Genomic DNA, 27,544 nt, shown 5'->3' with positions numbered 1-27,544 from the left:
TTAGTGAGTCCTCACATGTCTACAGAGGAGGACTGGTCCCAGAGACATCAGCCAAGTGGGCAGTGAGGCTCCCCTCACCAATTTCCTTGGGAAGGAAAAGAGGCGTTCATGAGATAGCTGCACGTATGGCATGGAGCTCCTCAGGAAGGTCCTCCTGCTTGTAGTTAATGGACCATACTTTCAACCTAAGAGCCAGGAGGACTGCCTTCCAGATTACCCTGTTTTCACATTCTACCTGACCGATGCCCCTGGGGTTGTAGCTAATTGTGCGACTAGATGCAATTCTCCGCATCGCCAGGTACTCCTAACTCCTAACTCCTAACCCATGGTCACTGTGGATGAACGTCGGGTATCCGAATATGGTAAAAATTTGCACCAGTGCCTTTATAATGAAGGCAGTGGAGGTATTGGGGCAAGAGTTGGCAAAGGGAAAATGGGAGGAATTTGACTATAACTGAATGGAAATAGACGTTCTTGTTCATGGAAGGCAATGGTCACTCAAAGGGCTGAGTGGGCTTTATTACGTGGGCCTGTACTGGACGGAAAAAGCATGGTTTTTACTCCGCACAGACCCACAGGAATCAGTCATGGTCTGGACTTCCTGGACAATGAAGGGGAGATTTCAGGATTTCATGAAATTATACAGACGCATGATACCCGGATGGTAAAGGGTGTCGTGCAGCACCTGGAGTTGGTCAGACTGTGCACTGGTGCAGGATCCAGGACAGGGTGTCGGGGGAGTCGTTAAGCTTCCCTGGCCTGTACTGGATGTTGTAGCTGAACATGGCCAGATTGACTTTCCAACGCAAGATCTTATCATTTTTGATCTTGCCTCTGTGGGTGATGCTGAACATGAAAGCCACTGCACGCAGGTCAGTGAGGAGGGTGAACCTTCTACCTGCCAGGTAGTGGCCCCAGTGGTAGACCACTTCCATGATCACCTGAGCCTCCTTTTCGGTGGAGGAGTGCCCGAGGTCTGAGCCATGGAGGGTTCAAGAGAAAATGGCCTCTTTGGTTGGGGGTGGCAGTGAGGACAACATCAGAGGTATCGCACTCCACCAGTAAGGGGGTGTTTTCATCCACAGCATGCATCGTGGCGTTGGCAATATCCTTTCTGATGCGGGCGAAGGCCACTTGCATCTTGGCAAGGAGGGGAAAGGAGGTGACTTGGGCCAGAGGGTGGACCTTATCTGAGAAGCAAGGGACTCGCTGGGAATAGTAAGAAAATAGGCCTAGGCACCTACACAGGGCCTTAGCATGTGGGGGAGGGAAAGTTCCATGAGGGGGTGCGTGCGTTTGGGGTTGGGACTGAAGACACCATGTTCCACGATGCACTCTAGGATGGTGAGACGGGTGGTGGTGAACATGCACTTCTCCCTGTTGTAGGTGAGATTTAATGCCTCTGCCATCAGAGGAACTACTCCAGGTTAGCATCGTCCTGCTGGTCATGGCCGCAGATGGTTACATTGTCCAGGTATGGGAAGGTTGCTCTTAGATTATTTAGTCTACGTTATGATCCATCTCCCTCTGGAACAAGGAGATTCCATTTGTGGCCCCAAAAAGGACCTGGCAGAACTGGTAGAGGCACCCATCAGCCTCGAAGGTGGCATAGGGCTTATCCCAGGCATGGATTGGGGGCTAGTGATAGGTCGACTTTAGGTCAATGGTGTGGAGAAAACCCCATACTGGGCTATCTCATTGACCATGTCAGCAATACGGGGTAGTGGATAGGCATCCAGCTTGGTGTACCAGTTGATGGTCTGACTATAGTCGATGACCATCCTCGATTTACTGCCTAGTGCTGGGCTCTATTATCCTTTCTGCCAGAAGCCATTGCACCTCAGCTGTGTCAGCTACACAGTGGCACCTGCTCTTGGCTGCAATGGGCCTGCAATCTGGCATCAGGTGGTTGAATAGAAGGGAGTGGGTACCCATAGGATGGACAGTCCTCTGGTGGGGCGGGGGCGGTCGCTAGATTTGGCGTTGTGGGTGGTGAGTGGGAGGGGCAGGCCACTGAAGGCTAGAGTGACACTGTGGAGGTAGTCCCAGGATAATCGGGGCACAGAGCTCTGGAGCCTGAACCCTTTGGAGGTTTCCCCTCCCACAGTAAAATTTACAGAGCAGCCCCCCAGCTTTGTGATGGAGTGGTCCTGGGCTGCAAAAGCCATAGAAAAATTCACTGGGTGTACTTTGAGTGCCAGCATATGGACCACAAAACTCTCAGTACTACCGCTATCGAACAGGCATTTTATTACCTTTGGAGCCAGAAGGGATACAGATCCTTGTGTGCAAGTTTTACGCTAATTAAATTGTGATGCAAAACTAGAATAAACTACGAAGGCTTTAATTAGCGTAAAACTTGCACACAAAGTTCCGTATTCCTTCGCAACCTAAGGGCAAGCGTGAGCCTTTATACGGGGCTGGTGATTGGCAGGGTGTAGGTGGAGCCAGCCTCCCAGGTTACCTCCCTGCAGGTACAGTGGGTCACCCCCTGCAGTAGGCAGTGCAGGAGGGCGGACAGTCCGGCAGTTGTATCAGCGCAAACCTACAGCTTCCAGAACATTTTGAAGGGTGGGAGGAAACCGGAGCATGCGGAGGAAACCCAGCAGACACGGGGAGAAAGTACAAGTTCTTTACAGACGAACTCCGGTCCTGGTCACTGGTGATGTAACAGTGTTGCACTAACCGTGCTTCCTGACAAATAAAGAGCCCAAAACTGTACCCCGTACTCCAAGTGAAGCCTCACTGGTGCCTGTCTGCTGGAGGAAAGGATTCAGACTCAGGTTATTATTTTTAATACCACCACACTGCAGCAGCCATTGCTTGTCCTGATGAAAAGCTTTTTAGCCCCTCCTCACACAACTGAATCTGTTGGCATGGCACACACGTAACTGAGCTCGGGCATTTCAAATGGATGGATTGGCAGCCATCCAGCCGCATGAGTCATTAGTTTTGTTAACATTTTGTAACTAACAGCTGGCTCAGCACCAATGTGCATTTTTGTGATGCAGTTAACGTGAAGAAAACTTAGCAAAACGTGTCACAGTGAGGCAACTTAAACATGGACCCTGGGGATGATTGGGGAATTGAGAGTTAAAAGGGAAACATGTGAGGGTTCTCTATTTTAGAGGAGGAGTTTTTTTGAGAAGTCTGGAGGCTCTTGGAATGAGTGGGGAGATGTGCACTGTCTGATTGAGATTGGACAGATAGAGAAGATGTAAGCAATGCTGAGTGGCCATTTGATAATGTGACCACTTGCTGCAGTGTTCCGAATGGTTTAAAAGCAGAGGGTAATAATTTGGGTAGAAGTAAAACACGAACGTCTGCACTCTGTGGTTGAAGTAAAAGCACAACGCTGGAGAAACCCAGCTGGTCAAACAGAGTATTTTATGTAGCAGAGATACAGATACAGAACCAATGTTTCGGGCTTGTGCCTGAACCGGGAGCCTGCCTACATCTTGCTCATAGATTGATGAAGGCCCCAAGCCCGAAACTTTGGTTCTGTATCTTTATCTTCGCTGTATAAAATTCGCTGTTTGACCTGCTGAGTTTCTCCAGCGTTATCTTTTTACTTCAATAGTTTGGGTAGGACAGCTTTGGAATGGATGTATGGATATAACGAAGGCAATGGTGAAAAAGGAATTCAACTCAAATGGGCTGGGTGCAGAAGGAATTCAACTCAAATGGGCTGGGTGCAGAAGAGGCCACCAATTTCTTGAAGGTGAAAATGGACATTTTCAAACATAAATATTACGAACGGTACTGTTCAGTCCAAGAAACTGGCCAAATAAGGGATGGGATAAGTAGTCAGGGCAGATGTTAGAGACTGCAGCTTAACCAAGTTGAGGTGTCAGGGAAGTGAGTCCAAGGCGATAATGGAAAGGTTCAAGTTGGATATCAGTAATGGACGAGGAAGCCAAATCCATGAATGGGCAATACCACAACTGGCAAAGTGGACAAAGGCAGTCTGCACGGAGTTCAGCACATGGCTGGGAGGGGCCACAGCAGCGCTACAAGACTGCTTTGAGACCACTGACTGGAGCTGTTTCAGGGAGGCGACCACCGATGGTCATGTAAACGTTGAGGATTTCATGAGCTCAGTGACTGGCTATGTTAGCAGGTGCATTAAGGAAGTCACCGACACTAAATGCTTCACAACCAGGGCAAACCAGAAACCATGGATCACAAGTCAACCTTGAGATTTAAAGACAATGAAACCTCCCTTCTGGACAGTCAGATCGTCTTCTATGCACGGTTTGATGAAAAGAACAGGCTGACACTGAAGAAAGCTCCATGTTTCCCTGATGAAACAACCCCTTGCATAGCCACAGCTGAGGTGAGGAGAATCCTATCCAGGGTGAACCCACATAAGACAGCAGGACCAGACAATATTTGTGGTTGGGTACTGAAGATCTGTGCCAACCAACCACAGGAGTATAAAAACTCAACGTTACCATTTCCCATTTATCTATTTGATTTTTAAAACACAATTCCCATTCAGAGGCTTTATTTTGGGTGCATTACATAACCATATAACCATTTACACCGCGGAAACAGGCCATGTCGGCTCTTCGAGTCTGCACCGGTTCACTTGAACAACTCCACTAGCTCAACCCTTCCTCTCTCTGCCCATAACCCTCCATGTACACATCCAACCTTCTCTTAAATGACAGAAGGGACCCTGACGCAACTATCTCTTTTGGAAGATCATTCCATTCTGCCACCACTTGCTGAGTGAAAAAGCCACCTCTAATATTTCTCCTAAAGTTTTGCACCCTTACCTTTAATTCATGCCCTCTTGTTCCAACCTCCCCTACCCTCAGGGGAAAGAGACTGTTTATGTCTAGTCTATCTATTCCTTTCATAATTTTAAATACCTCTATCAAGTCCCCTCTCAGCCAATAAAGTTCCAATCTCCTTAATCTGTCCCTGTAATCCAGATGCTGTAAGCCAGGCAACATCCTTGTAAACCTTCTCTGCTCCCTCTCCACCTTATCTATATCCTTTCTATAATTTGGAGACCAAAACAGTACTCCAAACCTCTGTTCAATGAACAGAGGCAGGACACACTGGTACGGCAGATGGTGGCATTGTCCTTTCCCTGTGACCCCTCACCTTGTACAGTTCCTTACAGAGAACATTCCAGGCCATGCAGTTTGTTCCTCAATGTGAAGGGATGTTTTGGTTGTCTCGATATAGTAAAGGGTATTTGACTGAAACCATTGGTGACATTATCCTGAGAATGACTACCAATGTGAAAATCATTTCTGTTCTGTTCAGGTGAACTACAAAGTAGCAATGTGAGGGGGAATTTCTCCATCATTTGGGCTTTCCCTCTCTCGCTCAATGTTGGGCAATGACTAATGATGTCATATACTTAAGTACAATGTACAGATGTACCAAAATTCTTAACTTTTGCAGCCACACAGGTACGTAAGAGGCACCAACTGCAATAGAAGACATTAACTGTGCAGTGGTTAGCACAACACTGTTACAATGCCAGCAACTGGGACCAGGATCAAATCCCACACTGTCTGTAAGGAGTTTGCACGTTCTCCCCGTGTCTGCATGGGTTTTCCCCAGGTGCTCCAGTTTCCTCACACCATTTAAAAATGTACCTGAGCTGTAGGTTAATTGGAATATTTGGGCAGCAAGGGCTTGTGGGTGAAAGGGCCTGTTATCGTGCTGTATGTATAAATATTTTTTTTTAATGTGCAGGCGGAGTAGGTGATGGGTCTCTCTCAGAGAATGTTCCCGGTCCTGCCCTCGGCTGGAGGGTAAAGCTTCCCTGTCCTTCTGCTCATCTTCTGCATCTGCATCTACGTCCAGGACCTTTTCCTGCAAGGGCCAAATGTGATGGAGAAACTCAGCAGGTCACGCAGCATCTAGAGGGTAACTAACATTTCGAGCCTGGGCCCATCGTCAGGTACATGCAAAAACAGGCAGGCACCAGAATGAAAAGATGGGGAGGGGACGAGAGGGAGGGGCAGGGGAAGGAGCACTGACTCAAACCTTGCCTTGAAGAAGGGCTCAGACCTGAAATGTCGCTAATATATCTCTACCTTCTATGGATGCGGTGAGACCTGCTGAGTTCCTCCGGTTTTTCTGTTTTCACTAACAGGTAAGTAGGTGGATTAGGGTGGGAAGGTAGAAGAGAAAAAAGGGGACGGTCGCTCTCTGATGGGAGGAGGAAGGGAAGGAAGTGGGGGAAAGAAGAGAAGGGGATGAGGGAAAGAGAGAGACTCAGGGGAAGGGGTTATCAGAAACTGATGTTAATGCCTTCTGCTGGGGAGTACCCAGATGGAATATTGGGCTTTTTTCTCCAACATGTTTGTGTATTGACCCCAGCATCTGCAGACTTTCTTGTTATCTGTCCTTCTTTCCTCTTTCTCCCACTGACTGTGATTGTTACATGATCCAAAAGGCCGCAAACTGCACTGACGTCTTTGCACCTGTGGGCTCCGTGATTGACAAACAACATGGAGACCAACAACATCCTCAATTACTGGCCCCTCTGCACACCTGGCTGGGGCTGTCAGCAACCAGAGAAATATACCAGAGATCAGTGTGATGGCCACCTGGAATGAGCCTTACCCAAAGGTATCCCTCTGTAGGCACAAGAGCATGACTGAAGGTCATCCACTGATCTTCAAAGGCTTTGAGCTTGTTCATCAGGGCGGTTCAAACCCATCCTGAGTCACTCTGCGCAGACTCTTGCAGATGTACATTTCTGTGCTCACTGAACTTGGGCCCTGAACCTCCATCTGTCACCTGCGCTGCTTATCCTGAAGCCTCGACTGATGAACTGCTGTCAACAGCGCTCCCTCTGGGATATGATTGGATGCAGCAGCTATTGTGCTACAAACATTCTTTGGTGGTTTCAGTGCTCTGGACTTTAAGAGGTGCTTCAGTCAGTTTGCAGCCACCCAGTAAGGTCACCCAAAGTCAGGGAAACAAGAACACAGCTGACATAATTACACAATGGCTGTTATCTGGATTAGAGTTATAGTCACATGGCGCGAAAACGGGCCCAACTAACGCATGCTGACCAAAATGTTCCACCCACACTAGTCCCACCTCCCTGAGTTTGGCCCGTATCCCTCTCAACCCATCCTATCCATGCATCCATCCACTTTTATCTTCAACATGCAGGTGCTGTTGAAATGCACATTGTACCATTATTAATGTCGTTGGCAATCCGCCAGATATGAGGCAAACTGGGATCGCAAAAGTTCCTGGTTAAAATGATTTAACCCAAAAATACTGACCAATGTGATTCACTGCAATAGATTTTGGAACAAGCAGGGCTTGTTTTGAGTGGTGTTTGTGAAAGAGAAGCAGAGACAACCCATGGGACGGTAACCACAGCAGCGGACCAGTGAGGGTTGGGCGACTGAAGGAACACAAAGGCTATTGGTGACTTGCGGCGAGGAACCCATACGGGCTGCAGGCAACTGCGGTCGAGGGTTTCACACCAGGCAACGGACAGCTGGAGACTGGCTCAAGACTGGGTGAAGGAGCACCAGGTATTGGAACTGGGATGCGAGAGGGTGCCGAGGCCGATGAAGGGTCCCAGTCGTGTCGGAGGTTCGGATCCAGAGCTCAGGCTGCTGATGGTTTGGACTGGACTCTGGGTGGCCCTGGGAGGGCTGGAGGCGAATCCACGGACACTCGGCGACTCTGGGGCGGACTCTCTTTTGCTTCTCCTTCTCTGACTGTAAGAGGGGCTTCAGCCAATTTCTACCAATGCTGAATCTGTCTGCCTTACGACAGGCAAAAGCAAATTTTGTGTAATATTGCACTGTTTTAATTACATGGCAATAAATTGAATCTTGAATCTTAAAATGTTAAATGATCCAATCTCAATGCAATGGTACTAACTTGTGATACATAACCTCACAAATTCGTGTGTTTCCTTTTTAATTTAATTTAGTCATACAGAGCGGTAACGGGCCCATCCGGGCCATAAGCCCATGCCCCAGATACATCAATGTGACCAATTAGCCTACAACCGCCGTAATGTTGTTGAAGGGTGGGGAGGAAACCGGAGCACGCTGAGGAAACCTGCGCAGACACAGGGAGAACGTACAAACTCCTTACAGTGCCTGATTTGAACCTGGGTCTCTGGCGCTGTAGTCACATCACGCTAACCACCACACTAACTTTGCCACCCAATTTAAAATTATTGCTTGTACTCTGCGTGGTTAGAATACCAACATGAAATGCAGTGTCACAGACTGAGTGTCAAATTAGAGGATTTGCTGATGTCTTACATGTAAGAGTCTGAGGAGACTAGTCTGAAGATTATGGAGTGGGAAATACTGAATGCAAATACAGGATGTGTAAAACTCCAAGCCCCTACACCAGTGGTTCCCAACCTATTTTTTTCCACTCACATACCACCTTAAGTAATCGCTTACTAACCACAGAGCACCAATGGCATCCTATAAAAATGGGATTGTCACTCTAGTACAAAGCACATCATGTGAAAAGTCCTTCACTGGGTAACCAGCGGAATCAAGGTGTGTGAATTTGTGTTGCTAAATACCTAGTCCTCAATCTCTTCCACCGTAATAACACTGAAATGGTTAAATCTCGTGGACAAAGTATTTAAATTACTCCAATTAAATATTTCCTGGGGCTCCTTACCCAACTGCAGCTTCTCTCATTCTAACTTCTGCAGATGTCCGAGCTACTCAATCACATCGTGACACCAAAATTACTCTTGATTCACACTCTTTGCATCCATTTCAAGACATCCAGGAAGGAAGGGATATCATTCTTTGAAATCTTACATAAAATAGTAAACATTGATTTTCCTACCCCAGCATTCGATAAAAGTCAATCAGCCCAAACTGGTTTGTCATTTTTTTTAAAAGTTAAGGTTTTTTCTTCAAAGTAAAAAGTTTAAATTTTGAATCTACTTAATGACCTGAAATATTGTAGGCAGTTTAATGTTCTTTTTCACTGAGTTTATATATTATATTTACTTGAGAAAAGTAATTGTATATCTTTCTAAAGTTAAACTTTCAGTCCATTGAAGGCCACTTTGCGACTGAGGCCAGCTGTTTCGTCTGACTTTCTCTCTTCCTCTGATTTAATTCAGTAAACCACATTCTACTCTACGTAAGTGCAGACAATAAATGTACAATTCTCAAGTAGAGGGGTGCCAGAACCTATTCAAAATAGAATAACATTTATTCTCCTTCAGCCACCTGCCTGTGGAAGGCGCCAGGAAACAACACTGCATATGGTCACTTCAGGGGACACATCAGTTTTAAAGCTTGAATGGCTTCTCTTTTAGATTGTGTAGGTTATTGTCCAGCTGCTGTATGTTTTCATTGTTAATTATCAAATGTTAATTAAAAATCCTGAAACTTGTGCAGGGTGGTTTCTTAAGTTTCCACTTTAATTGTCCAGGCAACTTTGAAGCAGTTCTGCTTGGTTGATTAAGTGGTGTGGCAGGCAGTGTAATTATAACCTGCGTCTGTGGAAACAGTTGCAATGGAATTTTTCTGTGGGCGGGCGTGAGGGCTAACTGATGAAGGAATTAGTTCCGGTCACTAAGACACAACTTGTGCAGTAACAAAATGAAATTAAAGAAATTAATTTTGACCTGGTTATTCTGTATCAGTTGTTCCCCACAATGCTGCCAGAAATTCTGTTAAAATGTACATCCCTTTCGGAAAATTATAGAACCTAACACAAAATTAACAATGCTTGATGCAGTAAGTTAACACACAGGCCTTTCTCCTTTCTGACCTGCGCACAGATCTAGCCTCCACTGAAATCTCGCAAAGTCCCCTCTCTTTGCCAGCCTTGTGGCTGCGATTTGAAACAAATTCATATCACACCAATGTGGCAATCTAACTCTGATAGGCAATACAAGTAGTTGCTATGGGAATGACAACAGTTTGTAATGACATACTAAAGGAACCTTCCAGAATTTTGGGATGAGGCTGTTTGTGGAATCAGACTGGAGGGGCCGACTTGGGAGCATCGCATAATGCTATTGAGGCCAAACGAATCCATTCTTTATGTCCTGACCAATCCAGGGCACAACATTTTATTTACCGTGCATTTACTTTTATCAATTCAGTCTAATTATTCAGCATTGAAGTATTTTAGAATTATTTTAATTACATAAATGCAAATTATTCCCCCCCCCCCCCCCCCCCACCATGAGGTGCTGTTTGTGAGATGTTGAAGGGCAGTTTTAGTGCACTCAGGATGTGCCCTGCAATATTTTAATCAAAACTGGGTGCCCATTAAAAACTCATGTATTCAAAAGAATATTTAAACCAGCTCCTAAATAATGTTTGTGAACTTTACAATCTACAAACTTTGTCCAGTTTCGTTAATATCCAGTTTTGAAAATCCAGTCTTGGATTTCAGGATTATTCCATGTGCCCTGAAGCACACCGTTCAGGCCTGTGCTTTGGAATGCAGCAAGGTGAGCAGCGATTGGGCAGTTTGCAATGCCGATTACGTATCTGTACTGCAAATTGGAGCACTGACTCTGTTACCCCTTTTACACATAGATCGCACTATATTGGAGTGTGAACGACCTGTGTTTAAAGCTAGGTTGGGTCTTTCACACTGAACCAAGAAAAGGTGGGTCAGTGCAACCTTTTACATCGTGATCCAACATCCCAGAGCAAAAGGACGCGGGGACCTGCGGCATTACAGCATCGACATCCTGAGTGATGTATACCTGAAAGCTCATCATTTTCAGGGGTCTTGGTGTGTGGTGAGAAGAAGAAAATTTAATCCTTCTAAGTCTGTACTTGGGAAGAAGGGTTTTAATTTCTCTTTTTGCCATCCTGCCATACTAATTTTTTTTTCCTGGGGAATAATCAGGCAAAATTCTTCGACAATGAGATGGAAGCTGAACTCACTGTCATCTCCTCTCAACACAGCCTTCCTCTTCCCACCCTCCCTTCTCATTTTGACCACAAGGCCAGGCTTTATTCCAGAGACCTGACAGCCATGGCTTGCCCCTGACAATTAGTCCTCCAACAGCACAAACATTTCTACGACTGATTCCACCTGCATTGAATTCGCCCATTGTTATTGAATGAAGATCTACCGGGACCAAGGCCTGAAGAGGGCGCACAAAATCAGTGAACCGGTGCGGACTCGAAAGGCCAGCATGGCCTGTTTCTGCTCCGTAAATGGTTATATTGTTATATATCATATGCACCAGGCAGTGACCTTGTTGCCACCTCGTTGCTGCCTTTTCAAGTTTGAATTTCCCACTGGTAAGTTGCACACATTAAATCTCATCATTGAGAGTCATAGCCTTTGTCTGTCCTGGACCCAGGAAGGCGGGTAAGCCTTTTAGACTGAAGCCGATGTGAAATGCATCAGCCCTGATACAACTTGCCTTGGCAGGTAATACACAGAATAAAAATGACCACCACCCCCCCTCCATCCCGTTGCATTCACATAGGTAAGTGAAGTGGTTAAAAGGCAGTTAATTCCTGTCTTTTACCATCTGTGTCAAGGGGTATGTGTTTTGTACTAAGCACAAGAACATTGTGGCCACACTGTTCCAGAAAAACAACTCTATTGGATGACCTCGTAAAAACACAAAATTGCTGGAGGAACTCATCAGGTCACGTAACATCCATAGAAGATACATAACCAATGTTTCAGGACTGAACCCTTCTTCAATATTTGAGGAAAAAACAGGCAGGTGCCTGAATAAAAAGACTAGGAGAGAAGCACAGGTCAACAGGCAAAAGGCCATAATTGGACGTGGATTGGAGGAAAGGTGAGAATTGATGGGGGGGAGGGGATGGATCTGTGACTAGCAAGCTAGAGGAAATGAGACCGAGGGAGAGAGACAGAGCTGGAGGAAAGGAGAAACAAGGGAAGGGGAGAGCCAGTGGGAGGGGGGGGGCGAATGGAAACTTGAGGTCATGCCATCTGGTTGGATGGTGCCCAGATGGAATTATGAGGTGCTGTTCCTCTAATTTGCGGATGGTGCATGAGACCACAGAGAGCAAATGAATGGGTTGGAGAATTGAAATGGGTTGCCATTGGAAGAGCCCCACTATCGCAATGGATAGAACAAAGGTGGTGATCAAAACAATCTCCCAGTCTGCGACCAGTCTCTGTTGAAGGGGAGGGCACAAGGAAGCACCGGATTCAGTAGATTCACAGATTCACTCTGCAGATTCACAGTTGTTTCACCTGGAAGAATTGTTTGGGGCCCCGAATGGTGGTGAGAGAGAAGATGTGGGAGTATGAAAGGGGTGATTGGTGGGAAGGGAGGAGTGGACGGAGGAAGCAGGAGAGGGGAAGATGTGCCTGGTGCCGGAATCACGTGATTGTGGCATTTATCTGCTGTTCTCAAGCTCTATGACACATTGTCTGCAGAATTTTGTGTCCAATAGGATGTGGGCACATTGGTGGAAAATTATGTGACAATTGGGTACCTGTGAGACAGATACTGATAACTTACACAATTGGTCCAAAGCTGGGAACCTGCTGGAGGTATTATTAGGAATTTCTTGCATTTATTTCATAAAATCAGTGGCTGGTGTCAGAAGACAGTCACAGATACGGCATCTTGTTGATTTTAACTGTGATCTTCATATGTTTCAAAAGCTATGATGTGACGGCTATCCAAGCCAAAGAGAAAAAAACAAATATGTGGTGAAAAATATACATTCTTCACAAGCATTGATGAAAATGTCTTTTGTGTTTAAACATCTTGTGTAACAATTTCAATTTTAAATTGATTTTAATTTAGAGATACAGCACAGTAACATTCCCACACCACCCAAATACGTCCCTACAAACCTTGTTTGTCTTTTCCTGTGGACTGTTCATGTTAAGGCTGTATTTATGAGTTAAATATAAAAATATAATTAATACTGTGCTCTTAGACCATGAGGGTAACATTCCCATGATCATATGCAAAAAGTAACAGGGAAAATGAATGCTATGAAGCAATTAACAAGAGTAATTCTGTACCTGATAGAACATATCCCTGATTATTGAAAGGGTAAAGTGAAGAGATTGCTGGGGCCTTGTCAAAGACTAGCAACAGGGAGAGGTCCCTGACGACTGGAGAGTAGACAATGCTATACTTTTGTTCAAGGTGGGGGAGACAAGATACTGCAGGAAAGTGTAGGCCAAGTGAGTCTCGTGTAAATAATATGGAAATCATTGGAAAGGCTACTTAGTCATTTTGAAAATTATAGCCAGATTTAGAGAGTCAAAATGGATTTGTGAGAGCAGGTCATGTCATACTAATTTGATTGAGTTATTTGAGAAGCTGACTGACAGGTGGGTGATGAGGGTTGGGCAGTGGATGTTGTCGACGTTGACTTTAGGAAGGCATTTGTTAAGTCACTCTTGAAGGCTGATTCAAAAAATGCATGAGATCCAGGGTAAATTGATAGTTTGGATGGGAAATTTTCCGGCTCATAGAGGGGAGTGGTGAAAATATGTTACTTGGGTTGGAAGCCCGTGACCAGCGGTGTTCCGCAGGGATCCCTGATAGTGTAGAAAGCTACAGATAAGGGCAGAGAAATGGCAGATGGAGTTTAATCCAGACAAATGTGAGGTGTTGCACTTTAGGAGGTCAAATGTAACAGGAACACATACAGATAACGGCAGGATTCTTAAAAGCATTGATATATCGAAGGATCTTGGGAACAAAGTCCACAACTCATTGAAGTGACCACTTAAGTTGATCGAGTGGTAAAGAAGGCGTGTAGTATGGGCAGGGCATTGAATATAAAAGTAGGTAGGTGATGCAGCGATATAAAACTTTGGTTAGCCTGTACTTAGAATATTGCAAGCAATTCTGGTCGCTCCATTACAGGAAGGATGTGGAGGGTTTGGAAAGGGGACAGAAGAGGTTTACCAGTATATGGCCTGGTTTAGAGGGTACGCTTTGTGGAGAGAGACTGGACAAGCAGGTTGTTTTCTCTGCAGCATAAGGGCCTGAGGGCAGACCTGTTAGAAGTTTACAAGGTCATGAGAAGTGTCGACAGTCAGAATCTTTTCCCCACAGTAAAATCCTCACACCCCAGAGGACGTGGATATTTGGAGAGGGGGATGCAGGTAATGGGAGATGTACACAGCAAATACTTTTTCACAGAGACTGGTGGTAGCCAGGAGCAGATACAATTGTGACATTCAAGAAGCTTCTAGATGGACACATGAATGAAAGAGATGGAGGGGTATCTACCAGATGCAAGATCAATTGGGACATCATGTCTGGCACAGACATAGGGGCTGAAGGGCCTGTTTGTAGTATTCTCTTGTAATAAATATTTGTACTGTATATGAATGAACATCATGCATTTCTTTTATTCTCATGCCATTTTCACAGAATTATTCCCAGCACGTACCTCCTCATCCAATTCGTGCAGCAAAGCAATGAACAAAGCAATTCTATTTTTTTGAATGCTGAACCAGTCAAGACAAGCTCATGAAATTGTGAGCAAATTATTGGTCTGCTTTGGAAATTTGCTGACTGCTTGGAGACAGAGAGAGGAGAGATAATGGGAGAGTACTCAAACGGGAAGAATGTGACCAGTCACGTCCCAAGGATTTTTGTTTTAGGGACTGGAAGTATGTATAAATGACTTGAATACTAGATATCTAAGTCTATTCTGGAAGAAAGTACATGAGGCCAGTGCAGATCAAATATTACATTTTAGAAAGATATTAAGAGATTAAGTAAATTGGCAAAAATATGACAAATGTACTTTAAAATTAAGACCAATGTGAAATTATCTACTCAAACCTAAAAGTAGATAAAGTATGTTTTAAATGATTAAAATTTAGAAACAATTGATTTCCAATTGTAGGGGCCATAGTGGTGGGAATGGTGCTAAATAGAGAAAGACTTTAACAATGTGCAGTGATGGAAATGTATGAATATGACATTAAATATGTGAAAAGACACTGATTTTTTTAAATTTGAAAATAATTCATTGTGAATGAAGTTTATTTTTGGAAATAAAAGAGTACAGAAGAGATTTACCAGGAAGTTGCTTGTTTTGGAGGGCATGAGTTATGGGGAGAGACCAGACAAACTTGGTAAAGAATTATGGGGCTTATGCTGTAGTAAGTAGGCTAACAAGAGTTAATACTTTAGTAGATTAAGCAGTCCACAGCTTCAGAGCATGGTACAACTAGAAAGGGATTCCCTCTGTATGAGGCAAGAGATATGGCATATCAGAACATTGCTGGGAAGGTTACTGGATGGTACTTCACAGAAACTGCAAAGTACAGGATTGCCAATTAGTGGAAAAACATAAAACTGCATGTAGGCATCTGTCTAAATGATTATATAAGTTGTACAAGGATACTGTGTACTCTGAGTGAGGTTCCTTGCAGGGAATGAGTTACATCATTTACCCTTTCTTTGTACTCCGCACTCCGGCTAGCTTAAGTGATTGTAAGCTCTTTGGTTCTGCTGTTGTTTGTTTTATTACAGTGCGGGGTCGACTTTAACAACTTCTGTTGTTTCTGGCACATCAAAGACTGGCAGGAGACCTAATAGAGATTTACCCCAGGGTAAAATCATCACATGCCAGAGGACATAGTTTTAAGGTGAGGCAAATGAAGTTTAAGGGAGATGTGTGAGGCAAATAGTTTTCACAGAGAATGGTGGGTACAGGCTACCAGTAGTGGTGGAAGCAGGTAAGAAAGTGGTGTTTCAGAGGGCTTCCAGCTGGACACATGAATATGAAGGGGTGGGGCATAAACAGCAGAGTTCTAGTTTGATTTGGACACTGTGAAGGTACAGAAGATCTTAGGGTTCAGGTCCATAGATCCCTTAAGGCTGCCATACAAGTTGTTAACATGGTTATGAAGGTGTATGGAGTGCTGGCCTTCATTAGTCAGGGTTCGAGTTCAAGAGCCATGGGGTGGTAATGTTGCAGCTCTATAAAACTTTGTTCAGTTCTGGTCGCCTCATACCAGGAAGGATGCAGATGCTTTGGGGAGGGTGCAGAAGAGATTAACCAGGATGTTGCCTGGTTTGGAGAACACATTTTGTGAAGCAAGGTTAGGGCTTTCCCGTTTGGAGCGACAAAGGGTGAGCGGTGATTAAATGTAGGTGTAGAGCTGATGAGGGGCTGAGACAGGGTGTCAAAGATCAAATTCATATTTATTGTCAGAGAACATATAGGACATCACATGAGATCTGATTCTTTTAGCCAGCCAGCACCTTTTCCTGGAGTGACAATGGCAAATACCAGAGGACATCTGTGTAAGGTGGGTGGAAGAAAGTTTAGGGGTCAGAGATAAGTTTAGGGGAGAGGTCAGAGATAAGTTTTTTTTTACTCAGAGAGGGGTGGGTGCCTGGAATGCATTGCCAGGGTGATGGCAGAGGCTGGTACAATAGGGACGTTCAAAAGACTCTTAGACAGGCACATGGATGTAAGAATTTAAGATTTCTATGATTGTGAGATGGGGCAAAATTAGGTTTACATGAGTCAACACAACGGTGTGGGCTGAAGGGCCTGTAATGTTCTCTGTTCTGTAAAATATTCTATGTGGCCAGCTGTACAGCAGATCATGTAGCTGTGTCACTGCTCCTGCTCTTTGGATCGAACCTCACCTCCAGTGTTGTTTATGTGGAGTTGCATGTTCCCCCGTGACTGTGTGGATGGCACCCAGAGTTCCTCCCGTATCCTAGAGATGAGCTGGCCATTAGATTGTGTGCTGCTCTCTGTCACTTGCACAGATGGGTGCTAAGCAAATCGAACAGGTACTTAACCTTGACTATGGGGAGGGGGCAGATTAGATTAGTTTAGTTTCACTAGTTTCTAGTTTTTTTCTTCTTTCTTTATTATTTTACCAAAATATTTCAAAAAATGGATCTGACAAGGTTGCATAAATTATGCTTATCAATAGTTTGAATTACTACATGATGTAGTTATTTTCCTCCTTCTCTGTGTATTGTATACAAATGAATTATTATGCAATTGTCATTTTATGTATGGTAAACAATAAAAATATTTTAAAAAGAAAAATAAATAAAATTAAAAAAAATGTAAAAGATTTAAAACAAACAGGTGCTGATGTGCCTGTGTGAAAGAGAATAGATGACAATGAAATAAGTAAGGGAATGGTACCGATGGGATAGAGCTTGTATCAATTTGATGGGTCGGATGGTCTTCATCTATCAATCAGAAAACATGAATCGTGGAGGGGGATAGAAAGGTTATCACTCCACAAAATGTATGGTTACAGTAGGCAACTTGAGACAAACTAGGCGTCAGGATGCAATGATGTTGGGAATTCAGCAGAAATCCACTGGAGAAATAAACCAAGATAGCTTCCCTGGAACTCACTTCAGAAGGTTAGGGGATTGATTCATGATGTTTTTAAGATATTAAGGATGTCTAATGGAGCAGATAAAATCTATTTCCTCCAACAGGGAAGGATAAACATTAGAGGAGCGATTCCCAATCTTTTACTTCCCACTCACATCCCACTCTAAGTAATTCCTACGCCATGGGTGCTCTGTGATTACTAAGGGATTGCTTAAGGTGGGATGTAAGTGGAAAGAAAAAGGTTGGGACCCACTGCCTTACAGCATAGTTTAAAGTCAAAGCCAATCCAATCAAAAATGAATTTATGCTGCATGCAAACGTTGTTGGAAGTTTGGAACTCATTGTATCTGACACTTGGTGATAAAGCAATTGTTTATTATAAATGTAACATTGCTACCTTTTTGAAATGATGGGGAACAGATAAAGATGGGAAAGGCTTTAGGCCAAAGAAAATCAGGAGATTGATGGTCCACTCCCTGTTGCTAAAACAAGTCCAAATGATGTTTAAAATGAACAGAACACTGGTGAGGCACATCTTTACAAATGGTTCCAACTCCCTCTGAGGAAGATGGACGTTTCCGAAACGCTTGTACTGTGCGACAACGTTCTATGTTCTAAGTTATGTCTTGGTGGAACCACATGGCTTTAAATTAAAATACAAGATATGTGTACAGAGAATTACCAATAAGTGGTCATTCTGCCTCGCCTGCAGGAAGTAGAATCTCAGGGTTGTATGTGATGTCATGTATGTATTCTGACAATGAATCTGAAGCTCATCTACCTTGCAATAAAGAAACTAGGAGTATATATAAAATAGCCAATGCTATAGAAATCTTAAATTCAGGCTTTTACGATATTAATGGAAAAAATGTCTCTGCCTGTGGTTCATTGTTTTGTTTCATGGAATAGTTGTAGCTTCCATCTTGGAGTATGTTGTTTCTTTGGAGATGGGCACATTTTTAGTTTGATGAGGTTCTGGGAGAATTTGGTAGTACCATATCAAGTTATCTTTAGAACAGGTTGTTAGTGTTAGCCATCCCTGGGCAACAATCCTGCTACATTTGTGGTGAGGATCCAGCTAATGGACTGCTTTAACCAAACGGCAGAAATTTGGACTGATCAGCAACAAGAACTCATCCCTCACAGGTACCACTGGAATTGTTGTTTGGTGGAATACTTAGTGAAATGTTTCTAGGTTTAAGAAAACTGTGCTGTCTGAAGATGAGATCCTTCTGTCTGTAGCTGAGTGTTAAGAGAACTCTTTGTAGAAGAAATAGCGAGAGGTGTGGCAGTCCTATTGACCTTTTAATGTGGAACCAAAGATCTGGCCACAGGAACAGAATGATGAAAAACTCTGGCTAACAGGTCCTGTCCTCCTTAGACATGCAGGAAGCATAGGCCCAATCTTAGCAGCACTGGGTTCAGTTCACCCAGGGGATCTTTCTGTTGCCTGTTGCTTCCCTGTGACAACTCAGCTCACAGTTGCCGTCATTTCCTTCCTTCCAGCCACATTTCCCAGTTTGCAGAAGGGAGAGAACAAAGGCTCTCTACCAAGGGTAAAGGTCATGGGCAACGTCGTCGAGTGATTTTACAGCTATACAGATTAAATGTGGTTGACTTCATATAACATTGTTAAGGGCTTCATACAGAAATGCAAACGGTTTCACATTTTTGATATTCCAATAATCTGTGACATAGATCTATGAATAATCTATGAATTTCTGGAAAACATTTTTACACTTCTCACATAATGGATCAACATCGCATAAAAACAAGATCATTTTAGTTGGGTCATATGTGTTCTATGTACCACCTTAAATTGTAATCAACAATGCCTTGCACAAAATCATTAATCTAACTGAGAGTCGAGTACCAGTCTTCATCTGAAAATGTTATATTGAGACCACACTTCAAATCATTCTTAATCCCAGCCATTGAGGCTGATCTTAAATCCTGTAGGTCATTATTACTACATGATATTAATCCACCGTGAACAAACTGTAAGTTAAAAAATAAATCAAGAATATATGTATTTGAGATTCAAGGAAAAGCAGGAAGCTTGGACTGCACAAAATGCCTAACTTGTAAATATCTAAAAAAATATCGATTAGGAAGATTACATTTAGCTGACAGTTGTTCAAAAGAAGCTTCAAGATCAAAATAGAACCATGCCTTTTAATTGTTTTGTTTGTTTTTTTTCATGAACTAGATATACCTCTGTCTGCAACCTAGGAGAAAGTTTTAGCTTTTATCATGTTGATAGCCTGATGAGCAATTTTAATGAAATGAAAAGATGACTTCACCTACTCATACACAGTGGTTACACTCCAATAGCTCAGTGATTAGTGCAGGCGTCACGAGTCTTTCCTCGCAGGGGCCTCATTTCTGTGAGGGGTTCCGGACAAGGTGGCGACTCTCTGTCTTCCTCAAAGTTAATGTATGTTAAATTCTAAATGTAGTATTATGTAAAGATAATGGAACCTTTACCATTATTTAAGCTTAGATGAAATTAGATACACGATTAAAGAAAGAATTTTTCAATTCGAAGAGATGTAGGACCCATTCATGATTGGAAGATTTAAGGAGTTTGGATGCTTGGGTGATTTGGTGTCTAGCACCTGAAGGTCGCTATTTCATCCATATCTTTACATCTTTTTTTACAAGGTAATCTCGATTAGAGAGAGGGGGTAGATGAGATTTAGTTTCAGGTTTTTTTTTCTTTTTATTCTTTTCTTTAGATTAACATTAAATATGGGTTTAAATATGCTTTTCATAGATCATATCATTAAATTAGACAGAACCTACCCTTTGTTTAGACCATTGGATAGTCTAATGTAGATTTACTTATTTTCTATCCATGTGAATATTATATGACCTGTTATTTGTTTTATTAAAAGACTTTGTACATAGAATTTATATGTTAATAAAAGTATTTTAACAGAATTTCTGGAAAACGATGGAGGCCGAGGATAATTCCCATGGCCCTGATTTCTGATTGTAGTCAGGGCTGCAATGACCATAATGGATCTCTCTTGCACTGAGGGGTGGGAACCCACTCCAAGTAGAGTGGAGATAATGAATCAGATCCCAACTGTAGATACACTCTGGATGTGGAAGAGGAGATGATGAAAAGGGTCATCTCTGGTCATGCTGAGGACCCTGCGTGACATCGACACAACTCAGGAAACAAGGCATTTCATGACTGCGTGGACCATCTGGATGACATTTAGGCTCAGGTCAGACACAGAATTAAAACAGTCCCTTGGGCCCAACTCCATTTTGGCCAGGTTGTCTACAGTTTGGTAATATGTCTCTAATCCATGTCTTTTGATTGCTACAACAGTACCTGCCTCCAGCACCTCCTCTGCCAGAGGATTCCATTTACTCACCATCCTCTTGTGTGAAAGGGTTGCCCCTCAAATTTTCCCATGTCACTATAAACTATTGGCCACTAGTTTTATACTCTCCTATCCTGCGAGAAAAGTCTGTGACCTTATCTATGCCCTCACGATTTTATATACCCAGGTCATGCCTCACCTTCTGACCCACCAGTGCAAAAAGCCTCAGCCTATCCAGTTCTGGTAACAAACCTTGTTAATCTTTTCCGCATTCTACAGCTTCATAACATCCTTCCTTTCATGAGGCAACCAGAACTGCTCACAAAATCCTCGTGCTCTCACCCATGTCATCGAGTCACACAGAATGGAACAGGCCCATCATCCCAACCTGCCCATGCCGACCAAAATGTCCCACTCACACGAGTCCCACATGTCTGTATCTGGCCCATATCCCTCTAACTAGTGGTTCCCAAACTTTCTCGGGCTGCTGCCCCTTTGCCTCCAGGCCACATCCTGAGCTCCACCCCCTACAACAGTGCTGGGAGAGGGGGTTAATGGCGGTACTGAACAGGGTGGAGGGTTAGTGGTGGCACTGAGTGGGGGTTTGTGGTGGTGCTGAGAGGGGGTTTGGTGGTGGTGCTCAGAGGGGGGGGTTGGTGGTGGCGGCACTGAGAGGGGGGTTGGTGGTGAAACTGAGTGGTGGGTTGGTGGTGGAGCTGAGTGGGGGGTTGGTGGTGGCACTGAGTGGGGGGTTGGTGGTGGCAATGAGTGGGGGGTTGGTGGTGGCACTGTGGGAGGGTTGGTGGTGGCACTGAAAGGGGGGGTTGGCAGTGGCACTGGGAGGGGGGGTTAGTGGTGGCACTGGGAGTGGGGCTAATGGCAGCACTGAGAAGGTTTGCTGTAGTGAGCTTTCTGACTGTACTTGAACCTTTAGGTGATAGTTTTCAGGGTTCTGTACCTTCTGTCCGAAAGTAGCAGTGAGGAGTGACCAGGGTGATGGGCATCTTTTATGACAGTGGCTGCCTTCTTGAGGCAGTGTCTCATGTCTGCAACGGTTTGGAGGTCGGAACCTGTGATGGACCTGGCTATGTTTGTTACCTGCTGGAGCCTTCTGCATTCTGGGCAATCAAATTCCAAAATCAGGCTGAAACATGGACTCCCAGGAACCCTCTCCACCCTTGTCCCATCAATGCAGGCTGGTGCATGGTTCCTCAGTCTCCACTCCCTAAAATCAACAATAATCTTCTTGGTCTTGGTGATGTTGATTGTTGTTCTGGCACCACCCAACCAGGTTCTGCATCTCCACTCTGAAGGGCTCAAGCCTGAAACGTTGGTTATGTATCTTTACTATATAAAGGACACTGCTGAGTTTCTCCAGCGTTATGGTTTTACTTCAATCGCAGAGTCTGCAGATTTTCCTGTTTTAATTCCAGTTATAGAGAGGGATATTGATCCCAGAGAGGACAACCTGAACCCTCTCTGGTCAGCCCATCCTCTCTTAAATGACTTCTCCCCGTCCCTCAGCCTCTCTACCTGGACTCCCTCTCCCTGATAAACCCCATACCCTCCTAGATGATCCGTCTCCTTCTCTCCATTCCCACCTCTTCACCCTTCCCTCTAACCCAGACACCTGGACCTCCGCTCCTCACCAGGAGAAAGTAGCGCGCGGCTGCAGCGGATGGAGCTGCGGACTGGGTGGTCCGGTTGACCGGGTCACCGCCGCGCGGGTGCGTGCGCGGTGTGGAAGGAGTGCGGAAAGGAGGCGGCGCTGTGGAGGGTCAGTGCCGGGAGTCGGAGCCGGGGGCCGGACATGGCCGGGAGGCGAGTAGCATGAGCTCGGGCAAGGCACGCTGCTATGGCGATGTGTAGAAGGAGTACCGCGTTAATCGCTCTGCTGTTGCCTGTTCCAGGTGAGGGTGAGGGGGGGGGGGGGGTCCTCCGGGCGAGGTTGGGTCCCTCTGCCCGGCTCTAGTGACCGGCTCGGCCCCGTGGGCTCGGTGCCCTGGACGGCAGGCAGCGGCGGGTTGCTCGGGTGAGGGTGAGGTGAGAGTGGGAGGAGAGGAGGGGGTGAGGGAGAGAGAGGGAGGGGGTGAGGGAGAGAGAGGGAGGGGGTGAGGGAGAGAGAGGGAGGGGGTGAGGGAGAGAGAGGGAGGGGGTGAGGGAGAGAGAGGGAGGGGGTGAGGGAGAGAGAGGGAGGGGGTGAGGGAGAGAGAGGGAGAGGTGAGGGAGAGAGAGGGAGGGGTGAGGGAGAGAGAGGGAGGGGGTGAGGGAGAGAGAGAGGGAGGGGGTGAGGGAGGGAGGGTGAGGGAGGGGGTGAGGGAGGGGGTGAGGGAGGGGGTGAGGGAGGGGGTGAGGGAGGGGGTGAGGGAGGGGGTGAGGGAGGGGGTGAGGGAGGGGGTGAGGGAGGGGGTGAGGGAGGGGGTGAGGGAGGGGGTGAGGGAGGGGTGAGGGAGGGGGTGAGGGAGTGAGAGAGGGAGGGGGTGAGAGAGGGAGGGGGTGAGAGAGGGAGGGGGTGAGGGAGGGAGAGAGAGGGAGGGGGTGAGGGAGGGAGAGAGAGGGAGGGGGTGAGGGAGGGAGAGAGAGGGAGGGGGTGAGGGAGGGAGAGAGAGGGAGGGGGTGAGGGAGGGAGAGAGAGGGAGGGGGTGAGGGAGAGAGAGAGGGAGAGAGAGGGAGGGGGTGAGGGAGGGGGTGAGAGAGAGGGGGTGAGGGAGAGGGGGTGAGGGAGAGGGGGTGAGGGAGAGGGGGTGAGGGAGGGAGGGGGTGAGGGAGGGGGAGGGGGTGAGGGAGGGGGTGAGGGAGAGAGAGAGGGAGGGGGTGAGGGAGGGAGAGAGAGGGAGGGAGGGGGTGAGGGAGGGAGAGAGAGGGAGGGGGTGAGGGAGGGAGAGAGAGGGAGGGGGTGAGGGAGGGAGAGAGAGGGAGGGGGTGAGGGAGGGAGAGAGAGGGAGGGGGTGAGGGAGGGAGAGTGAGGGAGGGGGTGAGGGAGGGAGAGTGAGGGAGGGGGTGAGGGAGGGAGAGTGAGGGAGGGGGTGAGGGAGGGAGAGAGGGAGAGGGAGAGAGAGGGAGAGAGAGGGAGAGAGAGGGAGAGAGAGGGAGAGAGAGGGAGAGAGAGGGAGAGAGAGGGAGAGAGAGGGAGAGAGAGGGAGAGAGAGGGAGGGGGTGAGGGAGGGAGAGAGAGGGAGGGGGTGAGGGAGGGAGAGAGGGAGGGGGTGAGGGAGGGAGAGAGAGGGAGGGGGTGAGGGAGGGAGAGAGAGGGAGGGGGTGAGGGAGGGAGAGAGAGGGAGGGGGTGAGGGAGGGAGAGAGAGGGAGGGGGTGAGGGAGGGAGAGAGAGGGAGGGGGTGAGGGAGGGAGAGAGAGGGAGGGGGAGAGGGAGGGGGTGAGGGAGGGAGAGAGAGGGAGGGGGTGAGAGAGGGAGGGAGAGAGAGGGAGGGGGTGAGGGAGGGAGAGAGAGGGAGGGGGTGAGGGAGGGAGAGGGAGGGGGTGAGGGAGAGAGAGGGAGGGGGTGAGGGAGGGAGAGAGAGGTTTTCGCTAAGGGAGAAGGGATGTGGAGGTGAGAGTGAGGTGTGGGGGATGAAGATGGGTGTGTGGTGGAAGGCTGATGAGTGGAGAGGTGTAACCGCGGAGCCACAACGTTTCCTCACCCTCACCCACGTGTATTTATTTATTTCTCCTTTTCCCACCGACTGGAGGGACGGGAGAAGCCGGCGTGTCCCACCCCTGGGGCACAGCGTGGGGGCTTCCGCTCTCCCTCATCCCTTCATGGGTACCGGACCGACGCGGGGGAGGGTTTCGATCCGGTGGTTGGTGGGTGGGTGGGGGTGTAAAACTGCTCTGCTGCTCACCGTTGTTGACAGCGGCCTGTCGCCGCGTTCATACCGCTCTCTAGCTCTTAGAGATTAACGGAAAGTTTTCTGTTGAAAAGGCAGGGAGTAGTTTCTGGAGGGGTTTAAAGGAAGGGGGGGAGGGTCTCCCCTTCCAGCGGCGCCGTGTGACTTGTCGCGTTATGTTGTCCCGAATGGAAGGGTCATTTATATCGCTGATTTCCGGGGTGGGGGGAGGAGGAGATGGGGGGGAAGGAGGATGGGTGGAAGGGGGGAGGAGGATGGGTGGAAGGGGGGAGGAGGATGGGTGGAAGGGGGGAGGAGGATGGGTGGAAGGGGGGAGGAGGATGGGTGGAAGGGGGGAGGAGGATGGGTGGAAGGGGGGAGGAGGATGGGTGGAAGGGGGGAGGAGGATGGGTGGAAGGGGGGAGGAGGATGGGTGGAAGGGGGGAGGAGGGTGGGTGGAAGGGGGGAGAAAGGGGAGGTGGGTGGAAGGGGGGAGAAAGGGGAGGTGGGTGGAAGGGGGGAGAAAGGGGAGGTGGGTGGAAGGGGGGAGAAAGGGGAGGTGGGTGGGTGGAAGGGGGAGAAAGGGGAGGTGGGTGGGTGGAAGGGGGAGAAAGGGGAGGAGGATGGGGTGGAAGGGGGGAGAAAGGGGGAGGAGGATGGGTGGAAGGGGGGAGAAAGGGGAGGAGGATGGGTGGAAGGGGGGAGAAAGGGGAGGGGGATGGGTGGAAGGAGGGAGAAAGGGGGGGATGGGGGAATTGCTCTTGCCCACCAACCGCTGTCCCGATGTAAACGCCCTCCCTTGGCGGGATGGTTTTCTTCCCGGACCCCAGTTCCCCGACAGGTCGATCCCTGCGCCGGGTCCGGCTGCAGCAGCCGCGGTTGGGGAAAAGTGCGCTGGTTTAGTTTTAACAGGGAGCGTCGGTGGGGGGATCGGCGCCGCCCGCCTGCTTGTTGTTCCCCGGGACTGTGGCCGGGGCAGTTCCCCCTCCACGTGGTTCGTCGACATTTCGCTGAGAAAGGGTCCGAAAAGGCAGCGAGGGCTCATTGAAAGCCGTTGTGAATGATTTCTCGTAAAACCCGACTTTTACGACCTCGCCTGTTCGGGCTCCTTTTTGACAAGCTTGTAAAATTAGCGAACATCTTGTGCCAGGTCGTGCCTGTATGGCAACCGGTGGCGACTTCAGATGGGAACCTCGGCTGGATCCACTTGGTGTTTAGAATCAAAATAATAGCACGTTTTTACAAGAGTGCCGGCCTCTTAATTCGGATTTGAACGGAGTTCCCTGGCCCCATCTAACAGCTCAGGGAGAGGTGACCGCCACTGCGGTGCGCCCTGCCGCGAGTTTGCATCCATCTCTGGATTGTCTTTTGTTGCCTGGCTTTTGGTCCAAGCGAGTTCCTTCCAACGTCCTATCTCAAAGCTTACAGGCTTACCAAATGCATGCATTTGTGATCATTAAAATTAGATGTCTCAATTTAAAAATACAGGTATCCCATTTGTCCAAATTTGAATATTTAAAAAAAAATTGAATAGTAAGTTTTAATTTATTGAACCCAGTGATGTTGGATCTTGGAAGATCTAAGAATTGAGGCCTGAGATGATACAGCAGAATACAGTGAAACCTCGTTGGAGCGCGATTCATTAATCCGCGGAATCACTTATAGTGCGGGTGTCTGTGGACCCCAAACTTTGCGAATAAGTTGATTAAAATTCAGAATCCCAATATTAAAAGAATGCACTTGCTTTTTTTTTTCATTGAAATTGTTAGTTCTAGAGAGCGGATCCTTCGAAAACTGTTAATATTTGGGTTTGATTGACATATAGGCATCTGTTCCACGACTCGGCTGGAACGCGGTATGAAATCTTGGACCCCAACTACCGCGTTCTAACGAGGTTTTACTGTTGCATATAAAAGTTCCGAAATGCTGGAGGAACTCACAGTCTCAGCCTTCATAATATTGTGATCATCTTGAGTATTTAATGGACATTTTGCCATGGCAGATCATGAATCGAGTTATTTCAATAAACAGGCACAAAGTTTCTGCATGTTTCTGTAGAGCTAAAACACTTGGTGAACTCCTCTCCTTCCCCACTCTCACCCCCTCCCCCTCCCCCTGAAGCTTTACAATATAATCAGTGGGTCAGAATGTATCTGTGGTAAGGGAAGCAGAGCTTCATATTCCAAGTCAAAATTCCCCACCCCGAGGATTTGGAAGGATTTACAAAACTTGTAAAGCTTTGGGTGGGGGGGGGGAGGAGGAGGGGGTGAGAATGGAGAAGGAGGGGAGTTCACCAAATTTTTTAGCTCTATAAAACATGCAGAAACTTTGTGTCTGTTTACTGAAATAACTCGGTTCCTGATCTGGCATGGCAAAATGTCCATTAAATACTCAAATTAATCATAATATTTTGGAATAGGGAGGAGTAAGGAAAGAGGAGAATAAAAACTGAGGAAGCGTGTGCCACTTGTGTGGTGATTATAAGATGGACAAACTTTCAGGGATAGTTTTCATGAGTAACATTTTTGACATTTGTCATCAGTAAAAACGTTATTCAGCAAGAGACTTTTGGGTGGGGTGACCAAGCATGGGATCTCATTGTTGTGATGGAGATAAAATGAGAATTTAGTTCTAAATGGTACGATAACCTTTTTCTCATGGTAATTGGTTAGATTAAAATTGGGGGCAAAATGTTTCAGAATTGGAGGATCTAGGGCAGTAGTTTTCAATTTTTTTTCCACTCACATAGCACCTTGAGTAATCCCTTACCAACTGCACATCACCATTGGCTTTAGTGCTCTGTGGTTCGTCAGTGATTACTTAAAGTGGTATGTGAGTGGAGGGAGGAGAAGGGGGAAGGTTGAGAACCACTGATCTAAGAGAAGGAGAATTAGGGCAGACCATTACATATCCTTCAGTGTATGAATTGGCAAATGGATTCCCATTCATCAGATTAATCCCAAAACCTAATCCCTAATATCTGACAGCAATCTACACAATTTATCAAACGACCCCAAACCATTTGCCATGTTTAATTTTCCTCCTGTAGTTTTAATGTACCAGCATGAA

At 46.6% G+C, this 27,544-nt stretch overlaps 1 protein-coding gene across 7 annotated transcripts in view; it reads left to right on the top strand.

Moving 5' to 3' along the window:
• prtga (protogenin homolog a (Gallus gallus)) overlaps nt 1–27,544 on the top strand; it is a 232,761-nt gene that overhangs the window by 27,053 nt on the left and 178,164 nt on the right. For 2 of the 7 annotated variants that reach the window (XM_069911019.1, XM_069911018.1), the window contains exon 1: nt 22,394–22,560. The exons of 4 other annotated variants lie outside the window; for them this stretch is intronic. In XM_069911019.1, the coding sequence (XP_069767120.1) occupies nt 22,506–22,560 (55 nt within the window). In that variant the 5' untranslated portion in view covers nt 22,394–22,505. Of the gene's footprint in view, nt 1–15,466; nt 15,583–22,393; nt 22,561–27,544 lie in introns of those variants that run through there. One more of the 7 variants, XM_069911021.1, reaches the window with a different exon arrangement.

The sequence above is a fragment of the Narcine bancroftii genome, chromosome 14 (genome assembly GCF_036971445.1).
Source record: "Narcine bancroftii isolate sNarBan1 chromosome 14, sNarBan1.hap1, whole genome shotgun sequence".
NCBI classification, from domain to species: domain Eukaryota; kingdom Metazoa; phylum Chordata; class Chondrichthyes; order Torpediniformes; family Narcinidae; genus Narcine; species Narcine bancroftii.
Note: the sequence above shows the minus strand (reverse complement) of the source record. Positions and strands in the feature narration are given on the sequence as shown.